Source organism: Peromyscus eremicus, chromosome 8a, assembly GCF_949786415.1.
Source record: "Peromyscus eremicus chromosome 8a, PerEre_H2_v1, whole genome shotgun sequence".
NCBI lineage: Eukaryota > Metazoa > Chordata > Mammalia > Rodentia > Cricetidae > Peromyscus > Peromyscus eremicus.
The window spans coordinates 68664647-68682840 of NC_081423.1; the positions used below are offsets into that span (position 1 = coordinate 68664647).

At 44.0% G+C, this 18194-nt stretch overlaps 1 protein-coding gene across 1 annotated transcript in view; it reads left to right on the forward strand.

The window, feature by feature from the left end:
- Positions 1–18194, forward strand: part of Bcas3 (BCAS3 microtubule associated cell migration factor) — a 109321-nt gene that overhangs the window by 7609 nt on the left and 83518 nt on the right. The window contains 2 exon segments of the mRNA XM_059270704.1: positions 7306–7381; positions 10281–10387. Coding sequence (XP_059126687.1) covers positions 7306–7381; positions 10281–10387 — 183 coding nt within the window.

The following is an 18194-nucleotide window of genomic DNA, read 5'->3' on the forward strand; positions in this document are numbered from 1 at the left end:
AAAACCACATCATAGCTGCACATATAATGCCGACAGCTGCAGAACCAGATTTGACCCAAGAAGTCTTAGTCCCATGACGCTTATTCTAAAAGTCCCGTTTTGATACATACTGTGCTAAATCCAAAGGAATTAAATCTAAATTCTTCCCAACAAAAAGTTCTTTCATTTTGAAATGTCAGGGACTCGTAAATAGTCAGCATATAACTGATACTGCTGTCGAACCTTTTTAATCCCTGTACTCGTGAGGTAGAGGCAGGTGGAGTTCGAGGTCAGCCTGGTCTACAGAGCCAGTTCCAGAACAGCTAGATTACACAGAGACATTCTATCTTGGGGAAAAAAAAAATTAAAAAAAGAAAAAGAAATGTAAAAAAAAAAAAAGAGGTCTGGGGCTTGGGATGTAGCTCAACAATAGTTTTCCAAGCATTCATGAGACCCTGAGTTTGCTGCCCAGCCCACATCCTTATGTACCCATATCCTGCTCCTGCAGAGATGGCTGAGTGGAATGGGAAAGGCACTGTATACTATGTATTAAATAGGTGGTAGTTTGATATTATTTATTTATGTGTATGTTTATATTTAGCACAAATTGTCATCCCTTTCCTTTTGAGAAGTGGTGTTTTGCTTTTTGCAAATCAGGTATGCCCTTTTGTCCTGATTCATCAGAGATGAAGGTCCTTACTGTTTCTTTCCTGGAACTCACTTTGTAGACCAGGCTGGCCTCGAACTCACAGAGATCCACCTTCTGCCTCCCGAGTGCAGGGACTAAAAGTGTGCATCATCACCGCCGGCAAAGTTTTTTTTTGTGTGTGTTTGTTTGTTTGTTTGATTTTCAAGACAGGGTTTCTCTCTGTAGCTTTGGTGCCTTTCCTGGAACTCACTCTGTAGACTAGGGTGGCCTTGAACTCACAGAGATCCGCCTGCCTCTGCGTCCTAGTGCTGGGATTAAAGGCGTGTGCCACCTCTGGCCAGCCTAAATGTGATGCTCTTTTTAAGAGAGCAAGCAGCCTTGAAGGAATCAGCTAGTGTGTTACTGCCCACATTTATTACTTCAAATATTATTTGGGCTTCTTGTTAAACATAATAGTAATTTCCAGGCCAGTCTCTCAGAGAATGGATTTGTGTTGGAGTCTGTAGCAGGCTTTTATGTTAGAGTCCAGCCCATGTCTGAGCAGGCTGTCATGTTAGAGTCTGAACATGTCTGTAGCAGGCTCTCTGGTGTTAGCTGTGGGTCATGGATGGACAAGCGCTGTTCTGGTGGGACCACTGAAGGGCAACCTCGCTTATTTTCTCCACGTGGATGTTAGTGGTCCCTGACTGCCATGGTGACTTCACCTGTGTGTTTTGGAGAGGACTTTTCCTGGATCCATGTGCCAGGTTTATGAGCATATCCCAGAAAGGTCCAAGGCCTAGATTTTTAGTTGTGTTTTGCAAAATGTATACTTCAAGTAAGGAATGTTGATACTGCTTTATTATATTTAGTCATTTTTAATGAAAACAGGCCACAGCATTGAGGTCTGTGGTGCACATGAGGAAAAATGCTCCCCTTTCCTGAGGCACTTGCTTAATAAGTCAAATTGCTTGAAACAAGCACAGATTATTAATAGCAACAAATTGGCACTGTTGCCATGTAGCACACTGAATAATTGATTTGTGAGGGATGCAGAGAGAAGAGAGAGACTTTGGAAGCATTGCTAGTTGAAGTGAAGGAAACAGGGTGCCTGGGCAGGATGGCCTCATGGTTTTGGAGGCAGTGGAGGATCTGATGTCTATGTTGGCCAGGCTGAGGGAGCGGTGGGCACCTGGAAGCCAGCTTGTTCTTCCTTAAGCCCCCAGCCTTGGCATGAGGCTGAAATACCATGGAAAAGTGGTTTAACAAATTTTTACTTCTGTATTTTGTTTGCAGGGCATCTTTATCAAACGTTATGTAGGCATCTTAGGAACCCTGTGTAACAAGGAGGTAGGTTTATTATTTTCGTGGGCTGGAGGAGAAAGGCATGGTCTGAAACTTTGAGGACTTTTCCCTGTGTGAAGGGTTGGAGCGGGACAGGGACAGGGAAAATAAGGAGCTAAAATTGTGGGGGAAATGCCAGAAATTCTAGTTTTTCTGAACTTACTATGTCAGGGAGGGGTAACAGGTCATGACCCATGAAACCAGCAGTGAAAATGGTTCAGAGCAGGTACTATGGAAGTAAACTTTGAGGCATTGATCTAAGAATTAGGATATCCAGCCAGAAATTCCTGTGTTGTTTGCTGTCTGTCTGAGTTGAAGGTGAAACTTGAACAGATAGCGTTTACCTGGGTTCTGGGTTCCCTGCATGTGCCCGGCCCTGAGCTGAGCTGAGCTGAGCTGAAGGGATTCTCAGTCCGTGCTCCAGGCCTCTGGTCTGCTGTGCAGCTTGGCAGACCTCTTTTATAGAGCTCAGATTTTCTTTCCAGCCACTCAGCACTCTGTGTAAAGGAACAGGCATGATTGTAGCTTCAGTAAAACTTGCTTCATTGACACAGGTCTTCTTACAGTTAAGACCCAGCTAAAATACATGGCCAAATAAACACCACCATAGTAAAAGTATAAAGTACCCTGCTGTGCCATTGTAATGTAGAAGAAGAGAGTCAGTTTACCTGAGGCTGGAGCTGGGTGTGATTCACATGCCTTTAGTTCTTGTACCTGGGGATGCTGAGGCATGATGATTGAGGGTTCCAGGCTTTCCTGGGCTGCAGAGTGAGAGAAACAAGCCAGCCAACAGAGATTTAATGAGTCAGATACCATTTGACTCATTGATCTGAGGAATAAAGGAGAATGGAATGCAGCCTTAGTGAATTTGGTAGGAAACAGGGATGGTGGGGTTGCAGCAGGCTGAGAATGTCTTAGTGATTTCAGAGTACAGCCTTATGCAGGTGGTGGTGGTGGCACATACCTTTAATCCCAGCACTTGACGGCCTAGTCTACGAATTGAGTTCCAGGACAGCCAGAACAGAGAAACCCTGTCTTAAAAAGCCAAAAAGAAAAAAGAAAAAAAAAGTAAAAAAAAAGTACAACTTTGAAGATCTGGCTTTGCACTTCATTTGGACATGTTATTAGCTCTGGGCAAATTACTGCATCAATCATTCCCTGAACATCAGTGCCCTTATTTCTAAGACAGCTCATTGTACTCACTGTGGGTCTTGTGTCAGGGCTTAAAGGAAGCTGTGTATAGAGCATCACATAAAGAGAAGCAAATATTAAGTCACTTCTCAGGAGACTGAAGATCCAAACGATAGATTAATGGCTTTTATCGAAGTGGCTGCGGCAATTGGATGAGCTAAAAGTATTAGTCCCCGCCCCCTTCTGCGTCATTTCCCCCTCCCCTTTTCTTTCTCTTTTCTGTTTCGGTCGTAGAACATTTGTATTCCAGGCTGGCTTCAGATTTTTCGCACCCCCACCTGGTGGACCTCCCAAAGGCTTGCTCACAGGGTCTGAACACTGAGCATCACATGTTTGGGTATGCAGGGAGGTCAGAGGACAACTTGAGGTGCTTTTCTGCTTACCCCTGTGTGTCCCGAGGATCCTGGTGAACAGTCTTACTGTCTTTTGAATGTTTGAACCCCTTTTTCTTTTTCTTTTTCTTTTTTTTTTTTGGTTTTTCGAAACAGGGTTTCTCTGTGTAGCTTTTCTCCTTTCCTGGAACTCACTTGGTAGCCCAGGCTGGCCTCGAAATCACAGAGATCCGCCTGGCTCTGCCTCCCGAGTGCTGGGATTAAAGGCGTGCGCCACCACCGCCCGGCTCCCTTTTTCTTTTTTAAGACTAAAACTTACTTTTTTTTCTGAGACAAGATCTCATTAGTAAATTAGGTTGGCTTCAAACTGAAAAGAGATCCACCTGTCTCTGCCTCCTGAATGCTGGGGTTAAAGGTGTGAGCTGACACACTCATCTTTTAAGCTTTATTATTTATTTGTTCGTACGTGTGGGGTGGTCCAGGATCTGCTGCAGTTGGAGTTACTGGAAATTGTGAGCTGATCTATGTGGATGCTTGGATCCAAACTTGGGTCCTCTAGAAGTGTTCTTAACTGATATGATAAACCATGTCTCCAGTGTCAGAAATAATTAAAAAAAAAAAGACATTTTATTTACTGTTTGACTGATACAGAGGACAATCTCCTTCCTCTCTGCCACCTTTGATCTGTAGTGGTGCTTCAGTCAGCAATAGGAAAGTGGCATTAAATTTTATTTTAACCAAGTGTGGTGGCACATGCCTTTCATCTTAGCACTTGAGTGGCATAGGAAGGAGGATCTCTTGAGTTCCAGGCTATCTTGGTCTACAGAGTGAGTTTCAGGACAACCAGGACTAAATAGAGAGACCCTGTCTGTCTTGAAAAAATTATTTATTTTTATGTGTGTGAGTGATTTGCCTGTGTATGCACCAGGTCCTCAGTGGGATCCCCTGGGGCTGGAGTTGACTTTGTGAGCCATTATGTGGGTGCTGGACTTGAACTCAGGTCCTCTGGAAGAGCAGCCCGCACTCTTAACCGCTGAGCCCTCTCTCCAGGCCTGAGAGTTGCGTTTTTTGTTATTATATCCCAAACTCCCTCCTATTCTGGGAATCAAATTCATAGAGTCTAGAAAGTATTCTGTGGGTCTGCAAATGTCCCGCATAGAGGGAGGATGTTTGTTGCCGTAGATAGTAGCTCTCTTGGTGTTACGGAGTTGTGTTGAACTGATAACACTGCTTACTAGGAACCCTTAGCTGTGCCCTTCGATCTGCTAATTTCAGTTAGGAAAACTTATTTTAAATGCAATACAGAGAAGTGCTAAACCTATTTCTGTGTGTATAAAAGTGTTCATATTTTCAGTGTGAAAATCGTAGTCAGTAAAATGTCAGTCAGTGAGGAACAGCTTTGTATATAGTTTGTTGGGATTAAACTTAGGCTGTCAAGCTTTTGTGCAGGTTCGTTTATCTGTTGACCCAGGTCCCTGGCCCTCTTTTTTCTTTTCTTGAAGATAGTTGTCCATGCTGGAAGTAAGTTCACTTTGTAGCCCAGGGAGACCTTAAACTTGGGATCTGTTTGCCTCAGCCTTGTAAGTAGCTGGGCTTACAGGCCTACACCCCTAGGCCTGACTTTCCCTGTGTGTCCCAGAGTGGTCCTGAACTCTGAATCTTCCTTTCTGCCTCCAGAGTCCTTGAATTACACACCTTAGCTCTAAGTTGTTTTAATGTTTTGGTGCCAAGGATTGAACTAGACCTTGCACACAGGACTCCTCCTCCTCTAAGCCAGACCCCTCCCCTTCAGGTGAAAGAGCGGGTTGTAGTTTGCTTTTTGTTACTGTGTGGTAAAACACTGACCAAAAGCAACTTGGGAGCGGAGTGGGTGGTGGTGGTGCATGCCTTAGATCCCAGCACTCAGGAGGCAGAGGCAGAGGCAGGTGGATCTCTGTGAGTTTTAGGCTAGCCTGGTCTACAGAGCTAGTTCCAGGACGGCCAGGGCTGTTACAAAGAGAAACTCTGTCTCAAAAAACAAAACAAAACAAAAACACAAAACAACAACAACAACAACAACAAAGGCCACCTTGGGGACTTACAGGTTGAAGTCTTTCACTGAGGGAAGCCACAGCAGGAAACTGGAGGCAAAAACGGAAGCAGGAGCCATGGAGCGTGGAAGAAGGCTGCTTATTGAGTTGTTCCAGACTTACATTCAGCTACCTTTCTTACAGTCTAGGCTTTCCTGCTCACAGTAGGCCGCACCCTCTTCCATCAATTAGCAATCAAGAAAATACCTCAGGCATGCTCACAGGGCAGTCTATTGGGGCAATTGCTCAACTGAAGTTCCCTCTTCCCCGGTGTGTTGACAGCTGCAGCTGGGTAGCTTGTGCCTGGAATCCCATCATTGGGAGATTGAGGCAGGAGGGTCTCAAGTCTGAACCAGCCTGGGCTACATAGGAAGCTCTTGTCTGCAAATCTAATAAACTAGCCAATTTAAATTAAGGATCTATAAAGTAATAGATATTATTTTTAAATTAAAAACCAAGGCCTGGGGAGATAGGAGATAGGTCATTTGGTAAAGTGCTTGGCCTGCAAGCGTGAGGACATGAGTCTGACCCCCAGGACCCATGGTGGACAGGTATGATGGCAGACACTTAGAATCCCAGCACTGGGGAAGTGGAGACCTGAGGATCTATCTCAAGGGTTTGCTGGCCCAGCCTTCCCTCCATCGGTGAGCTCAAGGTTAATGAGAGACCCTGTCTCTTAAAAAATAAACAAAACAAAACGAACCACAAAAAAGCAAGGTGGCACCTGAAGAAGTCAAGGTTTTCCTCCACAAATGTGTACCTACACAAACACACACCTACATGCACATGCACACACATTTTTTTTCTCCTACTAGGGATTGAACCTAGGGTCTTGTTCATCTCTGGCAAGTGATCTACTAAGTTACGTGCCTAGCCATCCTCCACCCCCTTTTCTGAGATGGAGTTTCAAGTTGCCTGGGTTGGCATTGAACTCTTGGCCTCAAGTTACCTTCCCAGTCAGCCTCATTTTTAGCTTTGGATTTAGTAACCACCACCACTCTATATGATCTTAAAAATTTGTGTGTGTGTGTGTGTGTGTGTGTGTGTGTGTGTGTGTGTGTGAGAGAGAGAGAGAGAGAGAGAGAGAGAGAGAGAGAGAGAGAGAGAGTGTGAGTGTGTGTTTCTATGCAGCCCAAAATGATCTTGAAGATCTTCCTGTCTCTAAGTTGAACCTTTGATTTGTGTAGTACTGGGAATCAAGCCCAGGGCTTCATGCACGCTAGACAAGCACTGGATCAACTGAGCTACATCTCCGGCCCTCCTAAAAATTTTAAATGAAAATGTGTTTTACATGGAGAGATGACTTCTTTTGTACGCTGATGGGCGCTGCCAACATTTTTTTAGCCATGCGTGGGTATCTTCCCAATTCTTACAGGCTTCCAAGTTTTAAATGATACTTTGTGTCTGGAAGCTAGATAACGGACTGAAAAAGTAATATCTGAAAAAGTAGTATCATTGTAGATGTGTGGAGCTTTGTTATTCTGTAACCTTTACAGATGAGTGGAGGTGGTTGGTTGATGGAGGGTTTATTATGATCACTGTATTTGGGTTCTGCAGTTCTGTGCTGAGTTAAAATCTCATCTTTGACTGATATTATCAAACATTCTTTGGGAGTAATGCCATTCCAGAGTGTGCTGTTCGCCCCAGGGAGGGACAGAGAGGCTGGAGGAGGTGGGGTAGTTAGAATCACCTTTTGGCTTGAACTTGTGTGGTATTGGAGCCTTACAGTGTCCTAATGAAAATACTTCTGCTTGCTGCGCAGGCTTACAGCGGGACTCCCCTAACAGAAGAGAAGGAGAAGATAGTCTGGGTCAGATTTGAGAACGCAGATCTGAACGGTATGACGGACTTCTCTGGGATGTGTGTATTAAGTGCTTTTGGGGGTTGACCTGATTTTAGAAAGAGAACCATAAGTTCAGTCAGGCCATTTTTGCTTCTACTAACTTTGTTCAGTTTTGAAAATAAATTCATCTTTAGCTGGGAGTGATAGCATGTGCTCATAATCCCAGTGCCCATGATGCTGAGGCAGGAGGATCCTGAGTTGGAGGTGAGACTGGAGTACGTTGCAAGACCTGTCTAGAAACTAAACACCCTACAGTGTGTAACCATAACTTGTAATCATCAATCTATATAGCATTTTCGCCTTGGAAAATAAACTATATTCATTAAAGGTTGTTCTGTGTCTTCATCCCCAGTCCTTCCAACCACCATACTATCCTATTCTCTTTTAAGACAGGGTTTCTCTGCATAGCCCTGGCTGTCCTAGAACTCACAGAGATTGTCCTTTCTGTGCCTCCTGAGTGCTGGGATTAAAGGTGTGCACCACCACCACTGACCTTCTTATTTTTAAAAAAATTATTTTTATGTGTATGGGTATTTTGCCTACATGTGTGTCTATGCACCATGGAAGCCAGAAGAGGGAGTCTGATTACCTGGGAGCAGAATGGCAGATGTTGTCAGCCACCAGTGGATGCTGGGAATAAAATCGCCCTTCTCTGGAAGAGTAGTCAGTACTATTAAGCTCTGAGCCATCTCTCCAGCCCCTCTACTTTCTTTATGACTCTGACGATATAGACATCCTGTAGAAATAGGTTTGTGTTCAGGATTCATCAATGTTGGAGCATATGTCAGAATTTCCCATTTACTTTATTTTAAACCAGGGTTGTTCAGGATAGCCTTGAACTCCTGGCCTCAAACAATAAACAATTTTCTTTCCCCAGTCTTTTCAGCAACCTGAGTTACATGAGTAATACCATTTTTTTTAATGTTGGACATTAAACCAAGAGCAGTATATGCTACGTGGTATACTACCAATGAACTATACCCCCCAGCTCTCTATTTGTTTATCTATCTATCTATCTATCTACCTATCTATATATATATATTTTTTTTTTGAGGTGGAACTCATTGGCTCAGGGTTGCCTTGAATTCCTGATCCTCATGCCTCTACTTCCTAAATACTGGATTTGCTGGATGGCCTGGAACTCAGTATGTAGACCAGGCTGGCCAGTAAATCACAGAGATTCACCTTCCTGTGCCTCTCTAGTACCCGGATTAAATGTGTGTTCCAGCTGAAGAAGCTGTTTGTTTTTGAGGCAGGTGTGTGGCCCAGGCTAGCCTTAAACTGTATCACAGAAGTTGAAGGTCCTTGACCCTCTGAATATCCTGCCACCATGACCACTTTCTGGGGTACTAGGGATGGAACCTTAGGCCTCTTGAGTGCCAGCCAAGTATTCTACCAACAGAGCTACATCCTCAGCCCTGGACTGACTTTGTTTTGAGGGAAGGTCTCACTAAATTGCCTTTTGGCCCTGAACGCACATTGTAGTCCAGGCTGGCTTTTAACTTGTACAGGCATCCTTCCTCAGCCTCCTGAGTAGGTAGTAGTGCAGGCCTGCTCCACAAGGTCCCTTACAGCTTTTTTTTTTTTTTTTTGGTTTTTCGAGACAGGGTTTCTCTGTGTAGCTTTGCGCCTTTCCTGGAACTCACTTGGTAGTCCAGGCTGGCCTCGAACTCACAGAGATCCGCCTGGCTCTGCCTCCCGAGTGCTGGGATTAAAGGCGTGCGCCACCACCGCCCGGCCCCCTTACAGCTTTTAATGATGTGAATAGCCGTCACTGTGACAATTGGTGTCTAACTGTCTCAAGACTGCCTCTGTTCTATCTGGCTTATACTCAGAAGGGAAACTGCTGGATTCCATATGGTAATTCCAGTCTTAATTTTCTGAGGAACTGTCTTGGCTATAGTGCTTGTACTATTACAGGTTTCCAATGACAGTGCACAAAGGCATTTTCTTGGCTCTGGGGCTTGACTTCCCCAGGATTAGTCAAGTGAGGCAGTCTGACACTTAACTACCCTGTATCTTCAGCTCCTCAGGTTTTGATACATTCCACATCCAGTATTTTATGCGAGAGTCCTCTGTACACTGTAGTCTGGAGTAATTCATTTTTCTTTGATGATGATATTCCATTCTGTCTTTGTACCATAGTAGGACTATTGGTTTTTGGTGAAGATTTGTATTGTTTCTATCTTTTGGCTGTTTACAAATGTTACTGTGAATCAATCTATGCCCACCCTGGCAAAGTTAGCCTTGGCAGTTTAGACCTCAGCATTAACACACTCGCCTAGCATATGTGAGGGCTCAATCCCCAGTAATACAAAGAAAACAAAACAAAACTTTTTTTTTCTTTTGAGATAAGGTGTCACTGTGTAGCTAGGTTGGTGTAGAAGATACTGTGTAGCCCAAGTTGGCTGTGGTGATCTTCCTGCTTCAGCCTCCTACCTGCTGGGGTTACAGGCTAGAGATACCACATTGGTCTCTGACCTTTGCTTTAAAAAATTTAAAAAAGATTTTTTAAATTATGTGTATGTCAACCTTGGTAGCGAACTTCTGCCCTACGGGGGTTCTCCCATTGTGCTGTAAGCCTATGAGACCTCCTCCCTCCTTCAATAAACGGCATTCAAAAAAAAGGAAAAGAAAATTGGCCGGTGTTTGTGTATTTGTATGCAAATGCCCCTGAGGTCCGAGGCCTTGGATTACAGAAGGCTGTCAGCCACCTGATGTCGGTGCTGGGAACCAAGCTCTGGACCAGCAGCAGGTGCTCCTAATTACTGAGATGTCCTTCCGGTTCTCTGCTTTTATTGTTGTCACTGAGTCTTTGCATCAATTGGGGTAAACAAGTAGTTTGCTTTGTTCATACTGTCTTTTTATTGGCTTTTTTGTTAATCCTAATGCAGATACATCACGGAATCTAGAATTTCATGAACTGCATAGCACTGGAAATGAGCCCCCTCTGCTGGTTATGATCGGCTACAGTGACGGAATGCAAGTCTGGGGCATCCCTGTGAGTATACATAAGGGATTCCTTGCTGCCCGTGTATTTCCATGTATTGCTCTGCAGATGTATCTGCACATTACTAAGACCTCGTGGAGGGTCAGTGGGAATGAGAGGCAAGTGGCAGCAGGTCCTCTAAAGGACGAGTGGGGTTGAGCAGGAGTTGTGGGACTCATGGTTTATGGAAGGTGTCAGTTTTATTTAGGGTAATATTATTAAATGGGGTTGTTTCTGTGTTTTCTGACTTACACAAGAGCAAACTGAGTCTTGGGGAAAAGATTTATAATTAGAAAATATTAACAATATTGTAGGTGGACTTTTCTTACCCTCCCACCAGTTCCCAAATAACCAACAGGGAGACTTAATACTAATTATAAATGCTTGGTTGATAGCTCAGCTTGTTATTAGCTAACTCTTACATTTTAAATTAACCCGTATTTCTTATCTACCCTCTGCCATGTGGTGGTGCCTTCTTTCAACATGGCATGTTCATCTTGCGTCTCTCTGCATCTCTGTAGACTCTGCTCTGTTTCTTCCCAGTGTCCTTAGTCTGTTTTTCCCACCTAACTTTATCCTGGCTGGTCAGCTTCTTTATTAAACCAATCACAGCATAATTCACACAGTGTACAGAAAGATTATTCCACAGCACAATCTATCAATTGTTTTGTATATGTTAAAACATTCACATGGATCAACAAGATGGCTCAGTAGATAAAGCTGTTTCTTGCTAAACCTCTCAACTTGAGTTCAGTCCCCCCCTTCACCCCAATCCCTATAGAAGCAGAGAACTAACTGCAAATTGTCTTCTTTTGACAGTTGCGTAATGTCACACACACAGGCTAGCATACATGCAATCTTGCCTACATACATGCACAAATAAAAAATAATAAATACAGTTTAAAAAAGAGCCTAACATAGTACTCTACACCCTTAGGCACAGACAAAGGCAGGAGGATCTCTGGGTTAAGGCCAGCAATGGCTACGTAGAAAGAACCTGTCTCAAAAAAATTTTTTAAAATATATAAGAATACCTCAAAAAATAGAAATCTGATTGCCTGGATGTAAGAGAAATAGAAGATAACGACAGAAGAGGGCAGTTTTTACCGTTTTGTACCCCTTGAATTTTGTATCAGGTGACTTAAAATAAAACTTTTAGGGACTGGAGAGATGGCTCAGTGGTTAAGAGCACTGCCTGCTCTTCCAGAGGATCCATGTTCAATTCCTAGCAACCACAAGGAAGCTCACAACTGTCTGGAACTCCAGTTTCAAGGAACCTGACATTCTCTGCTGGCCTCTGAGGGCACCAGGCACATATGTAGTGCACAGACATACATGCATGAAAGCAAATATTCATACATGTAAAATAAAAATCATCAAAAATTTAGATCCAGCCTAGTGGTGGTGGCACATGCCCTTGGGAGGCATTTCTGTGAGTTTGAGGACAGCCTGGTCTATAGAGTGAGTTCCCATCGCTTCTCGGCCTTTTGGCTAAGATCAAGTGTAGAGCGAGTTCCAGGATAGCCAGAGCTACACAGGGAAACCCTGTCTAGAAAAACAAACAAACAAACAAACAAACAAAATCACTTTTGTGTTAAGGTATTCTTGCAGTTAGAGTGTTGCTATGAAGTCTGCTGTTTGTTTTGTAATAAATATCACTGCTCAGGAGCTCTTGTATGGACATGAATAGCTGCATCATCTAGTGTTTTGATTTTTTTAATGACCACTCTTTCCTATCCAAATACTTTAAATGTCCATCATTTTAATATTAAAGTGTTATACTATGGGGCCAGATGTTATAGGCTTGTAATCCAGTTTCTTATCAGGCTGAGGCAAGAGGATGGCAAGTTCAGGGCCTGTCTAGGCAACTTAGTGAGATGCTGTCTGAAAAACAACAAAACAGTGAAATGAACTTGAACATAGGTATACATATGTCTGCCTGCCTGTCTGCCTGTCTGTCTATCTGAAAAACAACAAAACAGTGTAATGAACTTGAACATAGGTATACATATGTCTGCCTGCCTGCCTGCCTGTCTGTCTGTCTATCTATGGCTTTTTAAAAAAAATTTAATTTATTTAATTTATTTTTTTTTGCTTGTTTTCGTTTTTTTTTTTTTTTTTTTTTTTTGAGACAGGGTTTCTCTGTGTGTCTTTGGCTATCCTGGAACCTACTCTGTAGACCAGGCTGGCCTTGAACTCACAGTGATCCACCTGCCCCTGCCTCCCCATTTCTGGGATTAAAGGCGTTTGACATCACGCCTTGGTGGCTTTGGTATTTTGAGATGGCCCTTGCTATCTATACCTGGTCATCTTGGCAATCTCTTTGAGGCTCACCTGGCCTCAGGCTCATGGGTTTTCCTTCTCTTTGTTTCTAGTTCTGGGATCACAAATGTGGGCCACTAAGCCTGGCTCCAAAAGTTGTATTTTATGCCTGAGTATTTGTATAGAGACATTCCCTCCCACCTTTGAAACTGGATTTTTTACTGTGTACCTTAGGTTGGCTTTGAACTCATAGCAATCCTGTTCAGCGGCCTGACTGCTCACTGACACACTGACTTGTTTTGTGGGGTAAAGGTGACCCGATGTTGAGTGAATTTATGGTTTTAGACTTTGGTTTTTTTTTTTTCTTTCTTTCCTTTTTCACTTATGTGTATGGGTGCCTGCCATGTGTCAGTGAATGTCTTAGGAGGCCAGAAGAGGATGTTGGATTCACTGGTGCTAGAGGTTGTAAGCTGCCCAGCTATGGGATGTCCTGTATGTTGTGAATATATGTTACTATGATTGATTAATAAATAAAACACTGATTGGCCAGTAGCCAGGCAGGAAGTATAGGATAGGTAGGACAAACAGAGAAGAGAGGCTGGGAGGTGGAAGCCGGGGGGCGGGGGTGGGGGACGGGACACTCCCGCCTGCCAACCAGGGAGCAACATGTAAAGGCAACAGGTAAAGCCACAGAACTCGTGGCGACATATAGATTAACAGAAATGGCTGAGTTAAGTGTAAGAGCTAGACAATGGTAGGCCTGAGCTAATGGCCGAGCAGTTTAAATAATGTTAGTTTCTGAGTGATTATTTTATAAGTGATTGCAGGGTTCGTGGTGCTGGGCAGGACTGGAGAAAACTCCAGCTACAAAAACTCAGGTTCTAGAAGAGCAGCAAGTAGCAAGTGCTCTTAGAGCTGTCTCTCCAGCCCTGTCAGTAATCAATCAATCAATCAATCAATCAATCAAAATTTTTTCTGTTAGCTTTTTGTGATGCTGAGGATTATATCTAGATGTGTGGTAGGCAACAACTCTCCCACTGAACTAGACATCTCCAGCCCCCTAGCCCCTTTTCTTTTCATATATATGAAGATCTTTAGGGTAGAGGTAATCGCCTCTGTAATATAGGTGGGAAAATAGACACATAAAGTCAGATAAGAAGTGGCTCAGGACTACAGAGCAAGACTTGATCCTCAGCCTCCAAGTGGATTTATGTCACCTACAGATGGAGTTTGGAAGAGTCCTGGCATTTTAATTTAATTTATGTATTTATTTATTTATTTTTTTTTTCGAGACGGAGTTTCTCTGTGTAGTTCTGGTGCCTGTCCTGGATCTCACTCTGTAGCCCAAGCTGGCCTCGAACTTACAGAGATCCACCTGGCTCTGCCTCCCAAGTGCTGGGATTAAAGGTGTGCACCACCACCGCCCGGCTAACATGATCTTTCATGAAGACATTCATTAGCAGTATCTTACTTCAAATTTAATGGACGTTGCGATGCTCTAGAGCAGAGGTTCTCAACTGTGAGTTGTGACCCGTCTGGGGATTGCATATCAGACAGCTGCATATCAGATATTTACACTACTGTTTGTAACAGTAGTAAAATTTAGTTATGCAGTAGCAGTGAAAATAATTTTGTGGTTGGGGGATCGCCACGACATTGAGGAACGGTGTCAAAGGGTGGCAGCATTGGGAAGGTTGAGAACCACTGCTCTGTAGACTAGAATTTGGCTTAAATGACGTTATAACAAAAGCACAACACTTGTATTTCTTTAACATTTGACTTGAAAATTCTGTTTATGGGCCAACAAGATGGCTCATCAGGTAGAAGTGCTTGCTGCCAAGCCTGACAACCCAAGTTCCTGGTGGAAGGAGAGAACCAACTCCCACAAGTTGGCCTCTGACCTCCAGACAAGTGCCCAACAAATAAATCAAGAAATGTACTAAAAACTTCACAAATTGTGTATTTATGCACTGTGGTGCTCCATTCTGGTCACAGGACTGTCATAGCGCACATGCAGTGTTGAGGCTTTATTTTGTGGCTGCAGTGTGCTACTGGCTGCCAGGAACAGGTAGTTTTTCTCTTGTTCACCCGACCCCTGAGCAATGAGAACAAATCCTAGTACCTTACTCCTGTGGGGAAGTGTTCCTGTGTGCAGGCAGCTCCTCCACTCTTGGCTTTAGTATAGGTCTTCAGGGCTTTGCCTTGTTTTGTAAGCTCTCAAGAGGGAGCGCACAGTTGAATTGAGGGGTGGTTTCATTAGTGCACCTTTTCAGTTTTAATAGGGAAGTGACTGCATTTTGCTCCACATGCTGTTTGTTTACAGGCAGGTTGTAAGGAGTGGTTTTCACAAGATGGTTGGGCTGGCCTAAGGGTGTTGACTGGATGGAGCACATTCTTTTGATGGGACTCAGGTGGCTCTGACCGCCCACTTGCTTTGGTGTTACTTTGAATAGTTTCAAAGGTAGCTTGTATGGTCTTGAATACCCCCCCCCCCCCCCCCCCCCAGACAGGGTTTCTCTGTGTAGTTTTGCGCCTTTCCTGGAACTCACTTTGGAGACCAGGCTGGCCTCGAACTCACAGAGATCCACCTGGCTCTGCCTCCCAAGTGCGGTCTTGAATATCTTAAAAGTATCTATTCTTTCTTTCCCTCCAATTGTGTTTGGGAGGCTGGAGGAATCATCTCTTGCTGGACTTGCCCTGCCGAGTTGCATGCTGGTGAGGTTGGTCACCATAGGCAGAGGGAGAAGTGAGCTCATTGTGTTCTTTGGTTTGCTTTTGGAGTTGTTGGAGTCCTTCTAGGACATTATCCCAGGTAACATTTTCTTTGAAGTCAGTTACTCTTACTTAGGTGAGGATGGGATTACATTGTCAATCCAGCTCGGCCTGATTGTAGGTTCCCGGCCCAACCCAACAGCTGTACTTTCCCAAGCAGGACAGCAGAAAACAGACCAGACAGTAATTTAGTTCTTGTTTCCATTTGTAAACCTTTCCCCCCACAGTACGGAGGTTGATGAGGCCCCCTGTCTCTGAGGCATGTATGTGCTGTACTGTGGAGCTCCTGCCCCTTCTGAAAGGCTGGGGGGACATGCATAGTCTCAGTTGTTACTACACCGGCTCAGCAGGTACCCTGAAGGCATTTGGTCAGCAGTCCTGGCCTAGCCGGTGGGGAGCTTATGCTGCTCACAGCGCTTTTCACACCATATCCAGACAGTAGGTCGGTCCCTGGTTCTTTTGTGTAAACATCACTACCACTACCCTCTTCCCAACCCCAAGACAGGGTTTCTCTGTGTAGCCCTGGAACTCGCTTTGTAGCCCAGGCTGGCCTCAAACTCACAGAGAAACGCCTGTCTCTGCCTCCTGAGTGCTGGAATTAAAGGCATAGCCCAGCTTCAATTTTTTGATTTTAATCAAATATTTTAGGACACTCAGGGCCTCATGGATGCTAGCAAGAATTCATCCACTGAATTGTACCCCTGGCTCTGTTGACTTGATGGTATTATCCCAAATGTGAGTCTCTGAGTAAGAGTGTAAGTAAGACCCAGGCTCTTGCCTGGTGGTTTAGTACCGATAGAGCAAGTACAGGGCCTGGGTCTGATTCTCTCTGTTACTCCCTGACCCCACCAAAAGTCAGCTTAAACTTTAGTTTTAAAATGGATTTTATGGGTATGGGTGTTTTGCCTGCATGTATGACTATGTACCACGCACTTGCTTGGTGCCTGTGGAGGCCAGAACAGGGCATCAGAGACCCTGGAACTGGAGTTAGAGATGGCTGTGAGCTGCCACGTGGGTGCTGGGAATTGAACCCAGTTTCTCTGGAAGAGCAGCCATCTCCCTAGCCCCTTAAACTTGATTTAAACTGTAATGGTGAGAGGAGTCTAGCTAGGGTCTAGTTAGTGAGAATCACACTGTGTCAGAACTAAGCAGTTCTGTCTCTGCAGCTGCTTTCTGTCAGTTTTGTGAGTTTTATGGGTCACGGACTTACCATTCAACTCTGGCGGCCCTCGAACTTCCACCTGCCTTTGCCTCCCCAGTGCTGGGATTAAAAGTTGGTGCCACCAGCCAGCTGTTCCTGCCGTTTTGTATGTGACCCTTTTCCAAGCTGTCAGGCCTCTTCTACTGGCTTGTCTGCTACATGATAAGAAGAAATGGCTGGGTGTCGTGACCCCCACTTGTAATCTAGCCCTTGGGAGATAGAGGCAGGAGGATCAGGAAGGAATTTAAGGCTAACCTTGGCTACATTGCTAGTTTGAGTACTGTCTGAGACCTTGTTTGAAAGCAAAGGAAACACAGAAAAAAAAGAACATTTATTTGTTGTGTTTATTTTGTTAGTGTATGTGTGCTGCCTTCCTGTCTCCTCCCTGCCCTGGTTTGAGACTGAGTCTTACTGTTTAGCCCAGGATGGCCCAGAACTATGGGCAATACTCCTGCCTCTGCCTCTAGAGTATGTCAATATGTCTTGCTCCATATCTGCTTGTTTGGTATTTTTCTCCTAGTTTTAGGCATTGATTGAGTTAGTGCTGCGAGCTATGAGGATTTAAATGGTTTTACTTTATGCAGTACATGTTTGGGGTACCCAGCAGCGGACCCAGTAGACATGGTCTGTGTGGTTGTGGAGCTAGTAGGAGAGAGCCTTCAATAAACACAGATTAACATATAACTTAAAGTATAAATCATAGAAGAAGAGATTCTGATCAGGAAGGGGCATGAATTCAGGAACAGGATTTTGTCAGTTATGCTGGGCATGATAGTTTGGCTGGGACAGGAGGATCATGAGATCTAGGTTAGCCTGGGCAACATAAAGAGGCCCTGTATCTAAATAAAATGTTATGTAAAGGCTGGGGGCACAAATCCATTGTATAGCACTTGCTTAGCACCCCCTCCCCAAAGTTATAGTCAGTTGAGATATAAATGATAGACTGGGTCACGTGACTCACGCCTGTTATCTTAGTGCTTGGTCAGTAGAGATGGTATCAGGAATTTAAGTCATCCATGGCTACTTTTTGAGCTCTATGAGCCATCTTATCTTAAAAAAACCCCACATGTCCCAAAATCGGATGGGGCATGCCTATGATCCCAACATTCAAGAGGAAGCAAGAGAAACAGGAGTTCAAGGTCATCCTCAGCTACATAGCAAGTCTGAGGCCACCTTGGGCTGTAAAAGGCCATGTCTCCAGAAACAATCTTTTCTTTATAATGAAACATCGTTTAGATTTCTGATTTTGTTATTTTAATTTCAGGAATATTGAGATAAATATCTGTATGGTTATGTAATTTTGGGAGATCAATACAAGTAAGGCTCTTGTTAGTTTTGCCAGATTGCATTCTTGTAAAGAAGCCATGCCATTTATATTTCCCTACTCATTCATTAACTTATTCACTTAGCAAAGATTTATTGATTGTCCATTACTCGCCAGACTGTGTTGAAGGTGCTGGGAAAACAAGACTGAGCAAAACAAAGCCATTCTGTTTTTGGAATTTCTATTCTTGGTAGTTGGAAGATGAGGAAGAGGGTTAGTGAATGTGTGTTCTGTGTTAGATGGTGACCAGTGGATGGGCA